Source organism: Lipophrys pholis, assembly GCF_963383615.2.
Source record: "Lipophrys pholis genome assembly, chromosome: 9".
In the NCBI taxonomy this organism is placed as follows: domain Eukaryota; kingdom Metazoa; phylum Chordata; class Actinopteri; order Blenniiformes; family Blenniidae; genus Lipophrys; species Lipophrys pholis.
The window spans coordinates 24,965,439-24,985,129 of record NC_137639.1 but is presented as its reverse complement, the minus strand read 5'-3'; the positions used below and the strand labels follow the sequence as shown (position 1 = coordinate 24,985,129).

The 19,691-nt window shown below is 43.3% G+C and overlaps 1 protein-coding gene across 1 annotated transcript in view; it reads right to left on the bottom strand.

The window, feature by feature from the left end:
* Positions 1 to 6,753: 6,753 nt before the first annotated feature.
* Positions 6,754 to 19,691, bottom strand: part of znf804b (zinc finger protein 804B) — a gene marked incomplete at both ends in the record, with an annotated part of 34,707 nt that continues 21,769 nt past the window's right edge. The window contains 3 exon segments of the mRNA XM_080470704.1: positions 6,754 to 10,756; positions 11,703 to 11,833; positions 15,857 to 15,994. Coding sequence (XP_080326830.1) covers positions 6,754 to 10,756; positions 11,703 to 11,833; positions 15,857 to 15,994 — 4,272 coding nt within the window.

Here is a 19,691-nt window from a genome sequence, read left to right as displayed (position 1 = left end):
AAATACCTGCTGTTATATTGTATGCCTGAAATCCACTCATACATTAATCAAATCTCCTCTTTTTTTATGTTTTAACCTGAATGTCAAGTTATCTTTGCCACCTGTGTTCAGTCTCCAGGGTAACTAACCCTTAATTAGTACTTGCATGTGTGCGTATCACGCCTGCATGTTTTGTTTTTTTTTCTTTAATAATCAACGGTAATGAGATGAACGAAAACTAAGGGGAGAATAATCCTGGATTAACAGCTTTAAAATGCATGTGTTGTCATAACAACATCCTGAATGAGACCTAATCGTCAAAATACACACACACACACGCACGCACGCACACACACACACACACACACACACACACACACACACTCCAGCCAGCAGTTGTCCACTCATCAGATAGCCGGATTCTACAAGCTGTGGGTGTGCTTGTTTATCCTGCGTTGGTGCTTTGTGTATTGCTGACTTAATTAGAGAGTTAAACAGGGTGCTCCTGTGAAGGGATTAGGGCGGAAATTATCTGAATCTTGAGACTTAAAGCTGAAACCAGTTAAATGGAAACAGGAGGAAGATCAAGTCTCTGGAGGGAGGAAAGAAAATGTGGGAGGGGTGTCCTTCTCTTTTCCTACCACACATATTCACGCATTCATTTGTGTAATTCAATTCCCTGAAGTCATTGATAAAGCACTTGAATTTGCTTTGAGGTATTCAAGTGATTTGGTGAACCCGGTTCAGCTCTTGTTTGAGTGTTTCTGAATCACGGACACTGGAAACTGACAAGTTTTGTGAAAACAATGTGTAAACCGAGGAAGGGGGCAACATTTCAAACCAATGGGGCAAGAAAAGGTGAAGGGCAACATTGAATCTCCTGATGACAGAAGGTGTGTGTCACTCTTTGACATCGAACCCTCCGAGATGTGGACATGCATTCAAACTATGGATTAACGACACACTGGGAGTGATGATCATCTAACCTGCCGGTGCTCGATGAGAAGCAAGAACTCCCATGAATCAGGTGACCTTTATCCTACCATGTGAAACTATTTCTTGTATGAAACTGATTTCTGATAGATGTGGTGTCTCACCTATGAAAAGCCCTGCAGTCAATTGATACATACCTACGGTTCATAATCACAGTTTTTAAAGGCATAATATAATCATTAAAACTTTATATGTCTTTGGCCAGTGTTAGAAAATCAATTTTTCCTCTGATCAATATGGTGACAGGTCAGTGTCCATTATATGATTCATTTGACTCGTAAATTAACTTGCGGGGAGAAACTTTCTGCAAAAAAAATGTTGTTTTTCTCTTCAGTGTATTCTGCAAAAACTCATTACATTTCTTAATTAACTGAGAAAAGTCGTCTTTATCATTGATCTGTGTTTCTGTAGAATACGGCTATTTTAAACTAACCTACTGCTGCTATTGTCTAAGAATTGAATGTGCTATGCATCTGTGCATGCACAGGGTTTTGTGTGTGTGTGTGTGTGTGTGTGTGTGTGTGTGTGTGTGTGTGTGTGTGTGTGTGTGTGTGTGTGTGTGTGCGCACATAGTAATCTTTGGTGAAAACATCTGTCTCTCAGAGATAACATAACCAGGGAATTAGCCACGCTGTCTTACAACCATGCATCACATCTCAGTCTTGCAGCCCCCTAAATTATACCCTATTACACCTCCATATGTGTGTAAGCGAGTGTGCCTGTGCAGATGAATGTAAGCAAAGTGCTGACGGGGTCGTGTCCTTGGGGCGCTTGCGCCAAGTTTAAAAGTATCACTGAGCCCACTACCTCTTCTAATCCCTAAATCCACTGTAGCCTGGGAATCACATAGTTATTTCTACATAATACAAAGCCGACAAACAAGTACAGCCTCCGTAGGAGAGCTAAACAAACAACAGCAAACGAATAGAATAAAACAAAAGTAGACTTGGTGTTGTGTGGGACAAAGATGCTTTTCTGCCTCGGAATCTCAGAGATTGATGTGTTTCAATGTGAATCCTCTTAATTTTCCATATATTGCAGCTGCAGCAATAGTATATCTCTTAACACATTAGTGGTGACAGATTGCTCTTTGAAACAAACCTTTATGGGATTCCAAATGCTTACAAACAAGGTGATGCATCAAAATAACCAGAACTGCACATGATAGTATATCATGAAATGATATCCTCAGGGGCGGGAAGAAGTTTTGAACAAATGGAAACCTCATTTAATTTACTGCTTTTGTTCTTTATTTTTCTCTTTTTGCTTTTGGATGTGGATTTTGGTGGTTGGAGTAGTGCAGTTAGAATACTACTGCTGTTAGTCAGAGCACCTACTCTGAAAAGTCACCGAGATCCAGCAGGAGAGGGGATAAATTGGAGTGGAACAGTGTGGTACCGTATGTCACACTCCCACGAGGAAGGGAAACTTTTAATGAATGTCACTATGAGAGAAAAGGTATGGGGAGGGCTTTTACAGGGTAATAATAACACGGCGAAACACATTGTGCTGTGAAGGTCTGAGCCTTACACCGCATTCATACATGTAAAACATGAGAAGTCTGAGTCGCCAGGATGAAGTCTAACAGTACCTTCTCTCCTGCACAGTCACATTCAGAGCCCCACTGACCTGCTTCAGTAAGAGAACAGCAGGAGGCAACACCACATAAAAGTAAAGGAAGTGTAATAGTAAGAGATAAAGAAGTGTCTCACTTATACAACATTGTAATTAGGGTCGATTATCACTTCTGTAGCCGAAGGCGCCTCTTGTTTTTTGTTTTTTTACTCAGTGCAATCTATACCTTACCCCAAATCTCACAGTCAAATGCGACGTCAATGTAGGCGATCCTGCCACGGCAGCGAGCTCCCTGTGACTTTTTTGGTGTGTTTGACTGAGTGTCAGCTTTAGTTTTTATTCCTCATTAATTCTTGGGAGCGATTGACTGAGGGAGCAGCTTCCTTTTCCATCATAAATCAACTCACACTCCAGCGTGCGCACACTGCAGCAAAACATGAAGACACCTGGGGGCAAATCTTGGGGCTTAGGTAATGGTTTAATCAGTCACTGACAGAAAGTACAGTGATATTGTGATTACTAATTTCCACATGACCTGCGTGCGTGGATCTTCTTAGTCAATACGAATGGGATCAGCCGGCTTGCAGAGTGACCCATAGCGACTCAAATGAAGTAGTTTTAAATGATTTAAGTTGGTGGATTCAAGGAAAAGCTTAGCATTTAGCAAGTAGCTATGGCTTGGTGGTTTGGAGAACATCTTTAGGCAATGAATGTAAAACAATATCCACAATATAGGGCACTTTGTGATCATAATGTAGTCATTTTAATATAGGTAGGATTGTGAAAATAAACATTAATATTTGTTGGCTTGCTTATGTGTCTTTCCTGCATGTCCTCCTCAGACATCAGGGAAAGTCTTGAAGATACATTTGGAAAGGAAAGAAAAAAAATGAGCGAGCTAATTTTTGTATCAACTCGCCGATTATCAGTGTTGTTGCACATTTGAGTAGATCTAAATTAAACTGCGGAAAAAAATGTGTAAGTCGGAGCGGCAGAGGTAGCGATCGAGAGGTTTGATGCTGTAACAGCTGCTAATTATTGCTGCTCTATATTTCACACAGTCTGTTTGATCTCCTGTCCTGTGGAGGCAGATAGGGATTCTCTGTTTCTCACAAACTCGCACACTTCACACACTCTACACACAAGCTCAGGGGTCACAGGGAGGAGAAAACAGGCTCATGTTCCAATTACAGATTCCATGCTAAAAATTGACTTATATTTCCAGCCAACACTTCAGGACGGGGAGTATACATTTTGGGTCTTATTCGTGTGCCTGTATTTATGTTACCCCATGCTGGACCCCCCTTGTTTTCTGGGCAGTGTTCACTGATATCACAGAGGGCAAATCAATCCAATCTCTCAAAGCACTCTGGGTAGTCCAAGTCCATAGACCATCTGGATGCCACTCTGTTCTCTTCTGTGTCCTGCTCCCTGAGTGCCGGCCGCTGCAGTGATCAACTATTTGGCACACAGCTTTGATACATCACTGATCACTCGCCTTGAATGCGTAGCAACAGTTACCAACGTCCATAAGACATGCGAGAAAGACTCTCAAATGAATTTTCATTTGTGATGTGAAAGGGCCTCTTTCCTCATTCCTCCTGTGTGTAATTAATTTCTTTCCATATGATTTTCCCTTTTCTGATGATACCTCTTCTTTTTTTTGACTAAACAATACTGAAATATCCTTTCCAAGGTTTTGCCTGACTTCATCTATTTTTTTTCCTTGCCTCTGGTTGATAGCAGCTGCAGGCTGAAGATATATTTTGGGCTTTTCTGTCAATTCATGTAGATGATGGACATATGCCAGCCCGTCACATTTCTGTCAGGGCTTAATCTGCTGACTGTCCTTGCAGGCGTTTTGTTGAGTTTTCTTAATGAGCGCAAAGATGAGTCTTATAGGAATGGCTTAAGAGAAAAATTAATATGAGCCATAACGTTCTGAATGGGCACAAATAACGAATAACATTATCTCTTTATCATGGCAACTTTTAGTTAGTGAGCAGTAAGTGAACATTTTCTGGTAGTAGGTCATGTATCAGAAGCAGGAAAAAAAGGAAAAGTAAGTATTTGAATGGGTTTGACAAATTGTGATGGCTCGACATTCGGTTCAGAGCATTTCCAAAACCTGCAGCTCTCGTGGGGTGTTCCAGATCTGCAGCGGTCATTTTCTATCAAAATTGTTCGAGGATGGAGAAGCAGTGAACCGGTGACAGGGTCGTGAGCAGCCAATTGGAGCATGCAGGGAGCTGTGATCCTATCCAACAGATAAGTTACTGTAGTTGAAATTACTGCAGAGTTTAATGGTGGAGCTGATAGAAACACTGTGCATCACAGGCTGTTGTTCATGGGGCTGCATAGTTGCAGACCAGTCGGAGTAACCCGGACAATGTCAACAATAGATCAGGAGCATGAAGCTGCCCTGGTCTTACATCACATGGATGGCTACATGCATGTGCCACTTATTTGGAATGCATGTGGCACTATAGGATTCATTATGGTATAACTGTAGCTATAGGAGGCAGAATGATGCTTTGGCCATTGTTCATATAAATAAACCTTCATGTTGATGTTATATGATGCACCAACTTAAGCATTTTAGCACATCATGTGCATCCAGGTTGTGATTTGCTGGGAGGGATAGTGGATAGACCGAGCAACACATTCTATTTGTTGACGGCTGAGAGCTTCAAGGCATCACATGAATTTTCTTCTGAAAATAGAAAGTACAGAAAGTCTCTGCAACAATTATGGTCTTGTATTTCACTTATTACATTTAATGTATTCTTTTTTATTTTAAAACAATGATGGCATCTGTAATGTTTGGTGTTAATGTAATTAATACATTCAAATCTGTATTAATTTTCTATGATTTCTTCTCACTCTTATATGACCACCAGCCAGGAATGGTTTGACGGACAGCGTAAAAAGTTTGAAGTGTTGACCTTGCTTCCAAATTTATAAAAGTGAAAATGCATAAAAGCATTTTTATGACTCAGACAACCCAATCATAGTCCAAACATATTCACCTTGTGATAGAAAGGGCAACAAATAGAATGTGCTTCATGACAAAGAGGTGGAACTGAAAACAATTTAAATGAATGATTTAAGAGTCGAGCCACTGCTTTTATAGGTTGTAAAACACAATATTTTCTTTTCCATGTGGACTTTGTTGCAACATGTTGCCGGGTCAAAAAGAATCAGACAAAAAGGCAGCAGAAATAATGAAGTCCATTTAATTTCACACACACTTTAATGTAACATGTCAGATTCATTCATTGCTGTCTGAACACCTGATTTGTTAAATGCTTTTTCAAAAAGAAAAAAACTAACAATCTTTCACACCTGAAAAGTCATGTGAACTGTCTGTATTATGGAGGTAATTAAAGAGGAAATAAGCATTGTTTAACAGGTCAAAGTTTACTTTTTTTTTTCAATGTTTCCCATCATTCCAAAATGATTGCTCAGAATATAATAGTGATTTTAGAGAAAAAACTGTTTTTCACATATGTTAATTGTTTGCTGTCTTTTGTGTTGAATAAATGTATCTGATTAAATGTATCCTTATGCATCGTTTGCTCTCTCTCATACAAAATACAGTGTACACCCAAGGTGAAATGGCTGAGCCGTGACCCTGGGTCCTCGGAGTGTTATTTATGTTTGTTGAAAGTCGCACTGGAACTCAGATAACCTGCCTGAAATGGAGATAAGGGGGAGTATTATCACTTTCCCTTGCCCCTCTGTCCCTGGTATGAAGGATACATCAAAAGGCAGCTGGTCTGTCTTTGGTTCAGAAGGAAAGTGAAAGGATGACACAGCCCAGCTTGTCTTTGAATAGCAGGTGCACCTTTTCTCTTTATTCTGGGTCTGAATGAGGAATGATGGCAACAGCAAAGGATCAAAGTCTGTTTTTTCCCCCCACTCTCTGCAGAAAGACAGCAGAGGTTTAATGGAGAAACACATTTTCATTTGAAAACAGTCAATAGTTTGGCTCTTTGTTTGTATACATGTATGTGAGTATGATTGAAAGCATATGTGAAGAGAGCTGATACACGTAAAAGCAATGGCACAGCTTAATTTCAAAAAACCAGGCTTTTGTTTACACCAGACATGCTTTCTTGCTCTCTTTCTTTCTCTCTCTCTCCCACTCTCTGTAGTCAGTGCTGCCAAGGAAGATTAAAAAATATGGCAGCCACTCAGTGAGAATCATAACGCCTTCTGTTGAAACTTCACTGGCCACGAGCTGTCTATGAAAGGCTGTGGGTTCAAGGGTTGTAGGACTACTGGGGACAGTGGAGTGAGAGGGGTTGCATGGAATGTGGCGGACTGGGGGAGGAGGGGAAGAGGGTGATGGGACAGCACGATGGAGGGAAACAGGGAGGAAATGGAGAAAGGAGAGAGGTGGAGGGAGTGATGGAGGTTCGGATGACGAGGGTGGGAAGGTTGTGGAAGCTGAACAGGGTGGATGGCAGGAGAGAGGGTCGAGCCGGTGGCGGGGGAAGTGTGGGGGTCCATGGCGAGGCCCGCGTGCTGTAAAATTATATGATGGAGATTAGAAAGAGGGGGTGATTGTGGTACTGGGGTCAGGCTGGGAAACCGCTGAGCCAATGGCTGAGTGAAAATCTCTTGTAAGGGAACATGTGGAAGTGGGAGACTGACCTCCAGCGAATGCTGTAGTACTTGTCTTTGCATTTGATCTGTATGCATTAGCTGGATTTGAGGCTGTGGAAGGTTGTGCAAAGATGCAGGGGCGTACAGTTCGTCTGAAGTCACACAACTCTGTGTTTGTGCTTTCTGTGTGTGATTTGTCTGCGTGTGTGTATCTGTCCATTCTTGCATTTTCTCCAGCACTTTCTGCATGTGTTCTCTCGCCTGCTCCTGCAGCAGGCGATATTTGTCCATCTCCTCGGCAGTAAAGCTGATTGGTAGAGCTGTCTCTCCACCTGTCTGTTGGCCGTCAGTTCTAATCTGCAATGGGCAGGGATTTGGCATACTGCTGGGGTTTGAGTCAACTATGTCCAGAGGATATTTTTGACCGTCTGTGGTTACTTCACTGGGATGTCCTCCAGAGCCTTTGACTTTGTCGTCCTTTTCTCTCTCCTTCTCTTTACTTTTTTCCAGTAATCCTTTTTTCCTCCGGGCCTTTCTTTGAATTGATGGTAATTTCCCTATCAGTGGGAAAAGCAACATCTTAGCTGATTTTTGTGGCACCGACTTACTGGGAGATGGTTCTGGGAGAGTTGTGCCTGAGCTGTCGGGGGTGTTTGGGACAGAAGGTCCTTGGCCACAATCAGACTTTGAATCAGGCTCCTTTATTCTTTTATCACACTGGGATGAGTTGAAACTTGGAAATGTTGAAGCACACGTGGATTTGTAAGGGGAGGAATGTGAGAGGGGGCTCGAGGAAAAAACTGATGAAATGGATGCGGGACTGCTGTGCTTTTTTGCCCCTTGAGGGGCCTCAGACACCCGTGAGGACGGACCGCAGGAGCTACTTGTCAATCCATCCGCCATGACTGTTGAACAGGTGCTGCTCCTGCTCCACTCCCAGCTTAGCTCAGACATGCTGGTGCTACTACAAGGACTACAAGAGCGCGGGCTGTGGCTTCTGCTGCCTTGAGTGTCGATCACACTCTGGCAGCTGTACGTCTGTCGGGTCGTCCACCACTCGGGGCTTGAGAACTGTCTTGAACTTGAGTGTCTGGTACTTGCACATCTCCATGCACCGCCTTGACTGTCTGTGCTGTCTGCACCTGTCTTGAAGTCTGACATGGACCTGTGTGTGCCCCTTTCTTCCCAGCTGTCACTGCTACCCCATGTCCATCTGTCCACACTGCATCGGTCCCATTCTACTTCTTCGGTGCTGAGGTGTCTGCGCCTCCTGCCCCAGCTGCTGGGACTGGGGCTGAACCTTGTCACTTGATCCCACTCCACCACTCTGTTCTTTGAGTTCCACCCCGCCCTTGATCTTCCCTCCTCATTAGCACTTGGATGACTCCCATCGATCCATTCCCACTGTTCAGCATCCGAAATCATTTCTCTCTCTCTGCAACCTAAATGTCTTCTTGTTTTCTCTCTCCTCTCCTCCCAGACTTTACAATGTCTCAAACTCTTCTGCTTACTGTGAATGAAATTCCTGTCCCCGCGGAGGAGTTTTCTCTTTTTCACAGGGCTGCTACCACAGCTGTTGTCAGGGTAACAGCAGTCAATGAAACTCCTGGGGTTGCTATGGTGACCCTTTTCCCAAAACAGCTTTGAGTTACATCCTGGTGAGAAGGAGTGCGAGTAGAAGTGAGATCGCCAGGGAAAAGTCAATGCATCCCCGTCTCGCTGTTTCTCCTCGTCTGTATTTCTGTCTACTGTGTGTCTGGTGAGCGGGGAGTAGGAGCTGGAGTGCTCTCTGTCTGGCTGCGACTGCCATTCAGTACTGTAGCTCCTATGAGGCCTCCTCTTCCTGACGGAGACAGATACTGGCTCGGCGTCACATCTCCCCAAGAGACAGCTGCTCCCTGCTCTCCCCACCCTCCTGATTCTTGTCCCTCTTTGCCTCCTTTTCTTTCCGCTTCTCCCTCCAGCTTCTCCTTGCCGCCCTCTTCCAGTGGAGACGGTGGAAACAACGCTCCTCACTTTGCACCTTGCTGATTGGCGCTTGCTTGAAGCTTTTTCCATCTTATCACCCCTCTTTCTCTTCCCCAGCTTATGTTTCTTTGTGCTGGCTTTCCTCTTTTTGCGTGACACCTCCGAGACACCCACGTACGGCTGTGGAACGCTGGCACACTGGCATGTTGTCTCACTCCCACACTCACACCTGGACGGCCTGATGCACATCCCCTGTGTGCCAGCCTGGGTGACAGACTCTAATTTACAGCTCAAGGCTGTGATGGCTCTCTCCCTGATCCCGCTCGCACCCTCTAATCTACCTCCCTGTGGATTCTGGGAGTTCGTGTCTGAGCTGTCACTATGAGTGGGGTCCAGTGGAAGGGAGGTTGCCCTCACACATTTCTCCATACTTATCATGCATCTTTCTTTCCTGGGTACTGTTTCCAAAGATGAATGGTTTTTGTTCACAAGGAACAGACTCGCTTCTGTCTCCACTTCGATATTCTCCCGGAAAGCCTCTTTAACTTTTTTCTTTCTGTGTGCTCTCAACTTACATCTTGTCTGTCTATGAGAGGAAGAATTATTTTCCTGCGTAAGACGAGCTGGCACACATGCGTTTGAGTCATCTTGTTGTGACGACTGTACATCAACTGTGAGTTTTTCTGGCTGTTGAAGGTTTAAGCAGCCAGGGTTGCAGCTGTAGGAGATGTGGGGCTGAGACTTGGTAAACTTAAGCAAACTGACAGGCCATTTCAAACTCGTAGATTCATCTTTGCCCAGCACACACACATACTGACTGAACTCCCTCCCCTTCTCTGTTTCCTCTTGCATTATCTTTTCCTTGCTGTCTGAGTCCATATGTGCCTGTGCTAATGCCGTGCTCCATATGGTCACCTGGGTTTGGGTCTGCAATGATGAAAGAAGTGAATCATGGCTCTGATTATCAGGGGCTGTAGTGGAAATGGGGAAGTGTTCTTTCGCTACATCTCTTTTTCCATTCTGTTCCTCCTGCTCTGCAGTCTCTCTGGGAATCGGCCGAATATCACCCTGTAAGACACTGTCAGAGCTTGACTTTTCCATTTCACTCTCGCTCCGATTCCTCTCATCTGCACCTCCAATTTCTTTGTCCATGTCCTCCATGATTTCCTTTATCCTCTCCTTCATTTGCTCCCTCTTCTCCCTGTCCTCCTCCTCCATGTCCGAAAAGACAGAGGCGGAAGGCTCCAGTCTTGGCCCCCTACGTGAGAAGCAGAAGGAGACTCCGAGCCTGCCTCCCACTCTCCCCTGTGAAGGAAGCGGCAGCTGGGGACACAAGCTGTGGTAAGACTGGGAGTTGAAGTTGGGAGGCTCTGTATTGAGTGTGGGCAGATTGATTGGAGGAGATTCTGCCAGAACAGTAGACAGAGGTGTTTGGGAAGGAGATTGGCATGGATCTTTTGACTGGTGAATAAAAGAAGATTTACAACGTTGCGCAGTGGGGGTCCGGTGTGAAGGGTTGGTGCTTTCAGATTTAGACCCAAGGCTATGGTGTCTTTTGGACTCATCTTTATCCTGCTGCTGGCTCACAGTTCTGAGTGCACGCCTTAGCCCGGAGGTCCTTCTTGGAACTCTGCAACAAGATATGATAAGATAAAAACACATAACTTTAGATGACTGTACTTTTATTTGACTTTACCTTAAACTATGATTGTGTTATTGCTGACCTCGAGAAGTGTAAAGTGTACGCCTTGACCCCACGATATTACTATTGGGCATGCTTACAGTGGCACTTAAGCCAGCATACTGCCACTCCTCGTGATTATGTGCAAAGGTAAAACAGGTTTGAAACTTTAAACCTGAGAAGACATTTAAGTTCAAGCCAATTATCTTATCATGAAGTTGGCCCCTCCATAAAATCATAAAGGACAAGAAATAAATAAAAAGAAGGAGCGGTGTGCTATCAGTAGGTTTGTGGTCAGCAGTCACAGTATAGTGTTGAAATACAGCCTGATGATTGGAAAACACACTCAATGTTTATTTCTATTGCAGTGACACAGCATTACAATACAAGAAGAGAGAGGGAGGGAGATAACGAGAGACAAGGGAGGAAGGAAGGAAGGAAGGAAGCAGAGAATGTAGAGAGAAAAGGAAAGTGAAGAAGGTAGGGAAGAAAGAAGGTAAAAGAGAAGGAATCGGTGTAAGTAAATTATTGTATAATGTATTCTGTCTTATCGGTTATTTTGATTGCTTATTACTTTAGGTGCATGAACTCACTTTTTGTGCTCAAAATTTTCTGCTTTAAAGTTTTCCTGCTATTCATTTTGTATGAAACTTCATTTCCTCCACCTACAAACCATTTTCTGTGAGTGCCAGCAAGAAGGGGGCTTCATGTTATATTTACCTCACCTGTGGCGATGTAGGCCAACTGAGTGTTCTCATATCTGTGGATGCATCCATCAATTCTAAGAAACATTGACTGGACGTGACACACTCTCACCCCTCTGGACTCCCGGCCGTGGTCTCATTACACAAACTGCTACAGACACACAAACCAAACGCACACTTCTCCCACTCACCGCTGACTTTCTTGTTGCAGCTGTGCAAGCTGGTGCAAACGCCTGAGAGCCTTCTCCTGTTTGCGCTGGTCTTTCCATGATTTTGAGGCCACATTTCGAGCAAACTCTCTGTGTTTGAGTTCCTTCAGCCTCTGCATGAAAGGGGAATAAACAGAGGAGTGGAGGGAGGGGATAGAGAAGATGAGGAGAGATGCAAGAGCGGGACAAAGCCGATAGAGAAGAGAGTGAGTGAGGGATTAGTTTTAAGAAGCTCTCTGCAGGCAGCTGTCTTTCAAAACATACACATTAGTCAACAGTGTTTGCAGATGTTCTCCTTCAAAGCCCGTGTTCAATTAGCTCCATTCAGCTTAGGAGAAAGTGTCTTTCCTTTAACACCCAGCTCGAGAGCAAGCACAGCCCAACTCGTGAATAGTAGATTACAGATGCAGTTGAGATGAGTGGCACAAATGATTTAACGATGATGATTTTCTTTCTGAACTGTTGGACTGACACTTTTTCTTTGCTCAGTCCCTTTCATTCCAGTGGTGTGCCACTTGATTTAAAATAAAAAATAAATAAAAAAAATCAACCCTTTTACCATCACCAAAGCTCAGTTCGAGGAAATGTCTCATTCAATGACATCTGCTTTACAGCTGGAGAGTACGAAAGGCATGCTAAAATTACACATACCAAGTCTTTTTTTATTGTTGCTGAGTACTGGACCATTATTTGTTTAATATGGTGGCTTTTTTTAACTCACTTGAATACAAATGCGAGAAAAACAACAGTATAAATATGAGGCCACTGTGAGAAAGATTTTATTTTGAGCAATGTTCTCAGTCTAACTGTGTTGTAATGCAGGGGGGAAAAAAATAATTAGCCACGCTATGTGCATGTGTGTTTTCATCTCAAATTAAACATCTATAAGCCATAGGTGCATCAGTTTCTCGGGGAAACAATCATTCATGCCTCTCTGCCTCCCGTTTCCTTTTCTGACACACTTTAATCCCTCCTTTATCCATGCTTGGCAGGTGCATGTGTGTGTGTGCCTATGTTGTGTGTTTCTTTTTGTCTGTGTGTGTCTAAAGGGTAAGCAGGGGACCCAGGAGTTTGGAAATAGCTGCAGTATCGTGCACCCACATCTCTCCTGCCTCCTATCTTGAGTATTTCTACCTTTCCAGTTTATTGCAGGTACTTCAATATTCAATATTTGTTATTTACTTTCTATAGTTGTGAACGTACCCTTTAGTATAAATTGCAACAGGATTACACCACAGCCACTTCCAGATGATGTTATGCTATTATCCACCCATACAATATGTATCACACACGCGCACACATGCACTCATCAGATTAGCCCCTCAGACATCAGATTTATTTATACACTCACTCTCTTTCACACCCAGATCTTATGCAGGAGCTGACAGTTGTCAGGTTAATCTCAGCTGAGTCCTACACAAGCTGGTGTCTTTTTACATTATCGCTCGATGCTTAACATCCCGCTGTCAGCTCACTGAAGACAGCAATAAGTGTGTGCCACTGGAGATGCACTTCTGTTTGTAACTCCAAAACATATATCTCAGCTGGAATAAAGATAGGTGAATGGTAGATGTTTGGGTTCACGTGTGCACATTTGTTTTTATGTGGTCGGAAGCTTTGAGGAGTTTGTGATGCCAAACTCATCCTGTAGGAAATATTAATCTTGTTTAAACACAACAACATACATAATGAATCACTGAGGATGAAGAAAGAAAAAGGAGAGGAGAAAACTGGGAAGAATCAAATCAGAGTTGATGCACTCTAACAAGTGACTATGGCAATGAGAGAGAGAGAGAGACAGAGAGACATAGGGAGAGGGGTGTATAATAGATAGGCTATATGAAGATGAATACTTCCTGCTTTCTCTTGCGTTTTCACACTGCCAGCTTATTGTTCTCTCTTAAAACAGGTCCCACTGCAGGCAAACCTGTAGCTATATTTAGAGCCAAACAAAATATTGCACGCAGAACCATTTTTAGTGAGCGCACAGGGCACACACACTGCTATTTCCTACTTTAAAGTAGATGCTTTTGTCTTCAAAGACGATGTCGTGTCCCCAACAGCAGGAGCTGATATTATGCCTGCTCTCCAACATGCCTGTGTAGCTATGTGCTGTGAAGCTCAATGTGTCTGTCAAAGCCTCAATCAATATTCTTTTAGATGTGTTAAGGAGTGCTCACACTGATTCTGCTATGGATGAGTCAGAGTTGATTCACATCCACTAGAGCTTTCGGATGAACAATGCTGTGTTCTTAGGTAGCATGTGAGAGGACATCCTAATGAGGTGATTGCTTTTTTAGTTAAATGGAAGTGTAATTCTGTTGTAATGAGCAATTTCTGTAATCAGCAGTAAACGCTGATAAAGCCCCATATTCAGACATGTTTATCCATGAATCGATGACAGGAAAAGAAGACAGCGCAAACGCAATCAGCTTCCATTCTCCAAAGCCAATACTCCTGCAGGGAAGTTGTCTTCGGCTAGAATTTCATCTGTTGTCTCGTCCGTGCGTGCATTCCTGTATTTGTGTGTGTGTGTGTGTGTGTGTGTTCCTGCACTGCCAGTGGCTACTGTCAGCCCAGTGCCTCATGCAGCTCGTTTCATGTCCCTGCCGCTGGCTAAAACAAAGCATTAACATTGGCCTGCAGTTGCTTCAATTCATTTTCAAAGAACAATGACAGAGAAGGAACAGTCTTATTTAATGTTTTTTTTCATGATACATAGTGTGGGCGTTCACAAGTGGGATACGGCTTGGCATGTTTGAGAGACTGCCTCTGCATTTGAGGACGAGTGGTGTGCACGACTACGTGCGTCTCTGTATGCTTTTGCAGGCGAGTGTGTGTCTTGGCTTAACAACACATAGCTATAGAAGAATCAGCAGAACCTTCAGCCAGACTGGAGGTAGTGTATGATAATTGATGTGAAAACCAAATGCAAGAGAAAACCTACTGCTGAGGCTTCTCCTAATGGTCCCCTGGCCTCAACTTGTCCAAACCAGAATAATAGAATCTTTCTGAAGCTGTGACTAATAGCTTACATGTTATATTTTGGTATCAAATATTTATTTGTCTTTTTAAGGAAGCACAAATTGAGGAACAAAGTGAATCAGAGCAGCATCGTAAGTACCAGATACATACAAATTAACTGCTCTATATCCTGCACTATATAAAAAAAGGAATCATCTATCATGGATTTGCAGCTGAGAAATCCCAGAGCACTTAGATTCTACAAAAATTATGATTTTTTTTCTGTCTTCGTTCTGCTTGCTTTGATTTCTGTTTTTATTTACTTATAGATTCAAATAAGTAATTTGCCTTCATGCAATCATGCAATATTAACACAAATATTTGATTTTTGGCCCCAAGTCTCTGGAGACCCTCTCTAAAACATACTTAACATCACATTATCACAATGCTGTATCTGGACTTTTCCTGAAATTACAAGAAAAGTGCTGAAGTTATGGTGACTTTTTAAGCAAACACACGCACCAATGATGAGGTGCTACTTTTCTCTCAGTGCAGATTGGGATGTGTTGGAGCCCCGTGCAATTTCTTTAAAGAAGACAAATGTACACAGTACTATATTTTCATTTGTGCCGTAGAGGATTGGATTTAGATAGTTATTTAGGGCTATATTAAATATCATACATACCTACATTATTGTCGCTGTCACTCAAATTGTCATGTGCTACATCAATGATTTTATCCTACATTGTTCCACCATAGTGATACAATTCTAAATCTCGGGTAAAACAAAGAAGCCGTAAATGTAAAGACTTCATTGTGTTTGCTTACAGCTGTCTTTTTTGAGGTTTTCCACCTCAGTGTGTGTGCTTGTAAGAAATGATATGGTTGTCACATTCCTATTGTTACCTGCTGTGAAACAACCCAATGGGCAGATTGACATGAAAATGTAAAGTAGCTTTCCATCAATGCGCGTATTGCAAACTCACACAAATTCTATAACAAGACATAGAAGAAATGCCTGTCTGTCTGTGCCTGTGTGCCTCTGTGTGTGTGTGTGTGTGTGTGTGTGTGTGTGTGTGTGTGTGTGTGTGTGTGTGTGTGTGTGTGTGTGTGTGTGTGTGTGTGTGTGTGTGTGTGTGTGTGCGCGCGCGCGCCAAGTGCATCTCATGTACCTGCTTGTGAGCGTGGTCGTAGGAGTTGATGTGGTTGTCAAACTCTTGGTGTCTGAGGTACTGCTTGTCACACAGCTCACAGTAGAAAAGAGCCTTCAGATCCTCCGCTGAGCAACCCAAAGCCCTCTCTGTGCATTCCTGGAGAAAAAGAAAGATGGAAAGAATGAGTGAAAGCATTGCAGGGATTCGGGATGACAAATGAGAGCGAGTAAAGAGAGAGGCATAAACAGACAAAGACATAAAAGGTTAGAGGAAAAGAGAGAGAGAGAAGTGGGCGAGAGAGATCAAGAAAATGGCAGATTGTTAGCCATTTAGAACAAATCTGCATCCCAGACACATCAGCAATAATAGCCTCTACATGTGCTCTGCATAAAACTGTTAAACGGCTTCCTATTAAAGTGCGTTGCCTTTGCTGCCACTGCTGGAGGTTGGACAAAGCCACTGAAGCCCTGTGCTCTTGGCAACTTGAGCCTCGGGACACATTTAATGCAGCCACTATAATAGAAACCTGCATGTGTAGTGTAATGGCAAAATAGTCTGACTGCAGAGAAACTAGTGGTTGACAGACTGCACAACTCAGACTTTTGTACACCAGCAAAACCGTGCACGTGAGGAGGAAAAGTTTGAGGCTCACAACACAAATACACAGGCACGTAAACAGCACATGGACAGACAGATTCACATTCACATGCACTGTGCAAATGGCATGCGGACCTGAGGGGATAGAATGCTTGTCTGCATGCTCACATCAGCCACAGGGCCTTATTTTGAGGGGGTCCAGAGACATGCTTGCTTGTGTGTGTGTGTGTGTGTGTGTGTGTGTGTGTGTGTGTGTGTGTGTGTGTGTGTGTGTGTGTGTGTGCACGCGCGCACTTGCATCTGGGTGTGTGTGTTTAGGGGTGTGTGCATTCATGCCATGCTCTGCTTCAGAATGTAATTTCCCTCAGGCTAGGGGCTGCCAATAAACACTATTGAATTCTGTTCTACACTGACATGATGGGAATTTAATTTGAGGTTGTCACTTCTTTCTCTCTTTTCTCCCCTTCTCAGCGTCTTTCCATCGCTCCGTCCATCTCCTTCCATTTCTCCCTTTCTTTGCTTGCTCATGATTTTATGTTCCACCTTCAACTCACTCTTTTTCTTCTTTACTTTATATCCCCCTTTATCCCTTCAATTTGCTTCTTTTTTTTTTTTTCTCACTTTCTTGTGTGCTTCTTCTTTGTTTGGCGAGTCCTGGGTCAGGCAGTGACAAAGTCTATTGGCCCCAATTTGCCTCAGTAATATATCTGCACGGAAACAGAGGTGAGAGGGAAAAGAGGAGTACAGGAATACAGGCAGGCAGGAGGATCAACGACCCCTTCCTGCCCTTGCAGACACGAGTGCAGACCCGTAAAAAGACCCGAGCATTGCTCTTACCACTGTCACAGTCATTATCATCAACCATCAGGTGCTATAGAGCTCGGCAGTTTTTAACTGCACATATACGGGAAAAACTTCCATCCTCAGGCCAGTAGCTTGCGGTCAGACTGGGTGAGGATGAGAGGATGCTAGAAAAAAAACCCTCTCCAATATTAAAATAAAGCGAACAAATACGAATTGATCCCCCACCTCTCTCTCGCGCTGTGTGTGTATATATGTGTGTGTGTGTCATGGTATTGATCCACCTTGCAGGCTTAAGTCACTTCCAGGAAATGATCCAATCACCCAGAACGGCCTTCATTTGAGTGCTACCTGGGCGATATGAGACTGAGATAATGAATGTTGTGCATTTGTCAGCTTAAGGTCTTATGCAAGATTACACAGGAACTGTGTGATTGCATATGTGTACTCACTCCATGCGAGTGCATCTGAGTATATTTTTTTTTCGGCGCGAACTCATCTTTATGTACCGGAACGTTTTCTTCTCCCTCTTAGATCCTGTCAGGATAATTGCTTTAAACAATAAAATATATATGTACAAGGAGAAAAAGCATGAAAGCACCAAAGCTGTAGTGTTTGTCTCCTATTTGTTGAAGTCAGACGTATCCAGACAGCCAATTTCCCATCTTTTTGTTGGATTGTAAAAATCAAGCATTAGAACTTTTCTTTCCTTTAAATCTACTTGTTTCAAATTATGTTTTTTTTTTTTTTTTTAACCTACAATGTGCACCAACTAGTATGGACCCACCTTCATAAATGCATCAACACATTTATTGTCACGCGCACACTTATACATGCAGAGTCACACACACAGTCTGTCAACATGATATAATGGTGCGAAATTAATCGAGACCTCAATTTACCTCACGAGCATAAATCTGTTTGCAGAATAAGCACAATTGATATATCTGCAGACGTGAATGGACAGTAATTGTTCGCATGATTGTATGTGTGAGTGAGTGTTTGTTCTGGGCTGTGAATGTATGTGTGCTTCCATGCTTTTGTTCATTTCCATTTATCCTCCATATACCAGTAAATTGTCATTGTATTCCTATTCATTGCTGAAACCGGGCGACAAATAATAGTTGTGAAGAACCATTGCAAGAGTTTCAGAAGCGAGTACATTATAAATGAACATGTCTGGATTTAAGTGTTCTCATGCACGTGGATATTCAGTAGTGGAGAATGTGTGCTTTGGAAACTAAAGTTGCACAGTATATTATTAAAGAAAAAAAAGAAAAACTTCAGAAACAATAAATCCCTTTAGGGAACCTCTACCAGCACTACAGATTCAGACTGTGGCAGCACCTTTCTGATGCAATTGCCCAGTCACTGCCGTCATTCTTGTTCGGACTGTCCTCTTTCTCTCTCTCTCTCTCTCTCTCTCTCTCTCTCTCTCTCTCTCTCTCTCTCTCTCTCTCTCTTTTTTTTAAATTTGTCTTTTATGTGAGACAGATATGACAGATCACCCCACTGACTCCAGTGATGACTTGCATGTAGCTGTCACGTCACACATAATGAACACCCAGGAGAGGCTGGTCTGTTCTCACATCAGACTCGGCCTCAGTTTGACCACGGACCTTCTGCAGCTTTGAAACCAGCCTTTACAACCATGTCGACTATGCCTTTCTGATGGTCCAGGAAAACATCTGTAACAACTGTGAGAACTATTTTCTTCAAGATTTTCTCTGCCTGAGCAGCAAGGCAACCCCACAGAATACGGTTTCAACCATACAGCTGTTGACCCTTTATAAATCAGTCCGACAATATAACCACATGATGTTGATTGCACTGACGGAGTAGATGATGAGAACAGATACATTAATGGGGACGCTGCAGATTGGTGCAACCACAATCAGCTACAGCAAATTACAGCAAGTCGAGGCCTAAGGAACGGAGTGTGTCTCAATCAACAGATACCTTCTGTGCTGCTTTGGAACAAGTTGGACTTGACAGGCAACCAAAAGAAACAGACATGGACTATATTTTCTCGGCACTCTGAGATATATAATCATCTGCAGGCCTTTTCTGTACGCTGTCTGTACTTTACTGTTATGGCATGGCGAGCCAAGGTCTGGGGTGAGCGTTCACACAGCACACTATGAAAAGAAAAAGGAAAATTGAGCAAGAAAGTGAGTCGCATCACAGGGGCAGAACTTGACACAATTCAGCAGGCGGCAGAGGTGAGGATCCTCTCACAGTGGACCTCATTAACGAACAATCCCATGCAGCCGCTGGCTGCTCCAAGCGAGGTGCAGCAGAGCTCCGGCTGCAACACCGATCCCAGTGCAGTGCAGGACTAAGGGCCGCAGGAGGTTCAACCTTCCAGCTGCCAGGAGAGAGTCGAAGGTGCAGGAGTAATTACTGTACTGCCAATACACAACTTGTACCAGTTAGCCATACGCTACTAATTAAT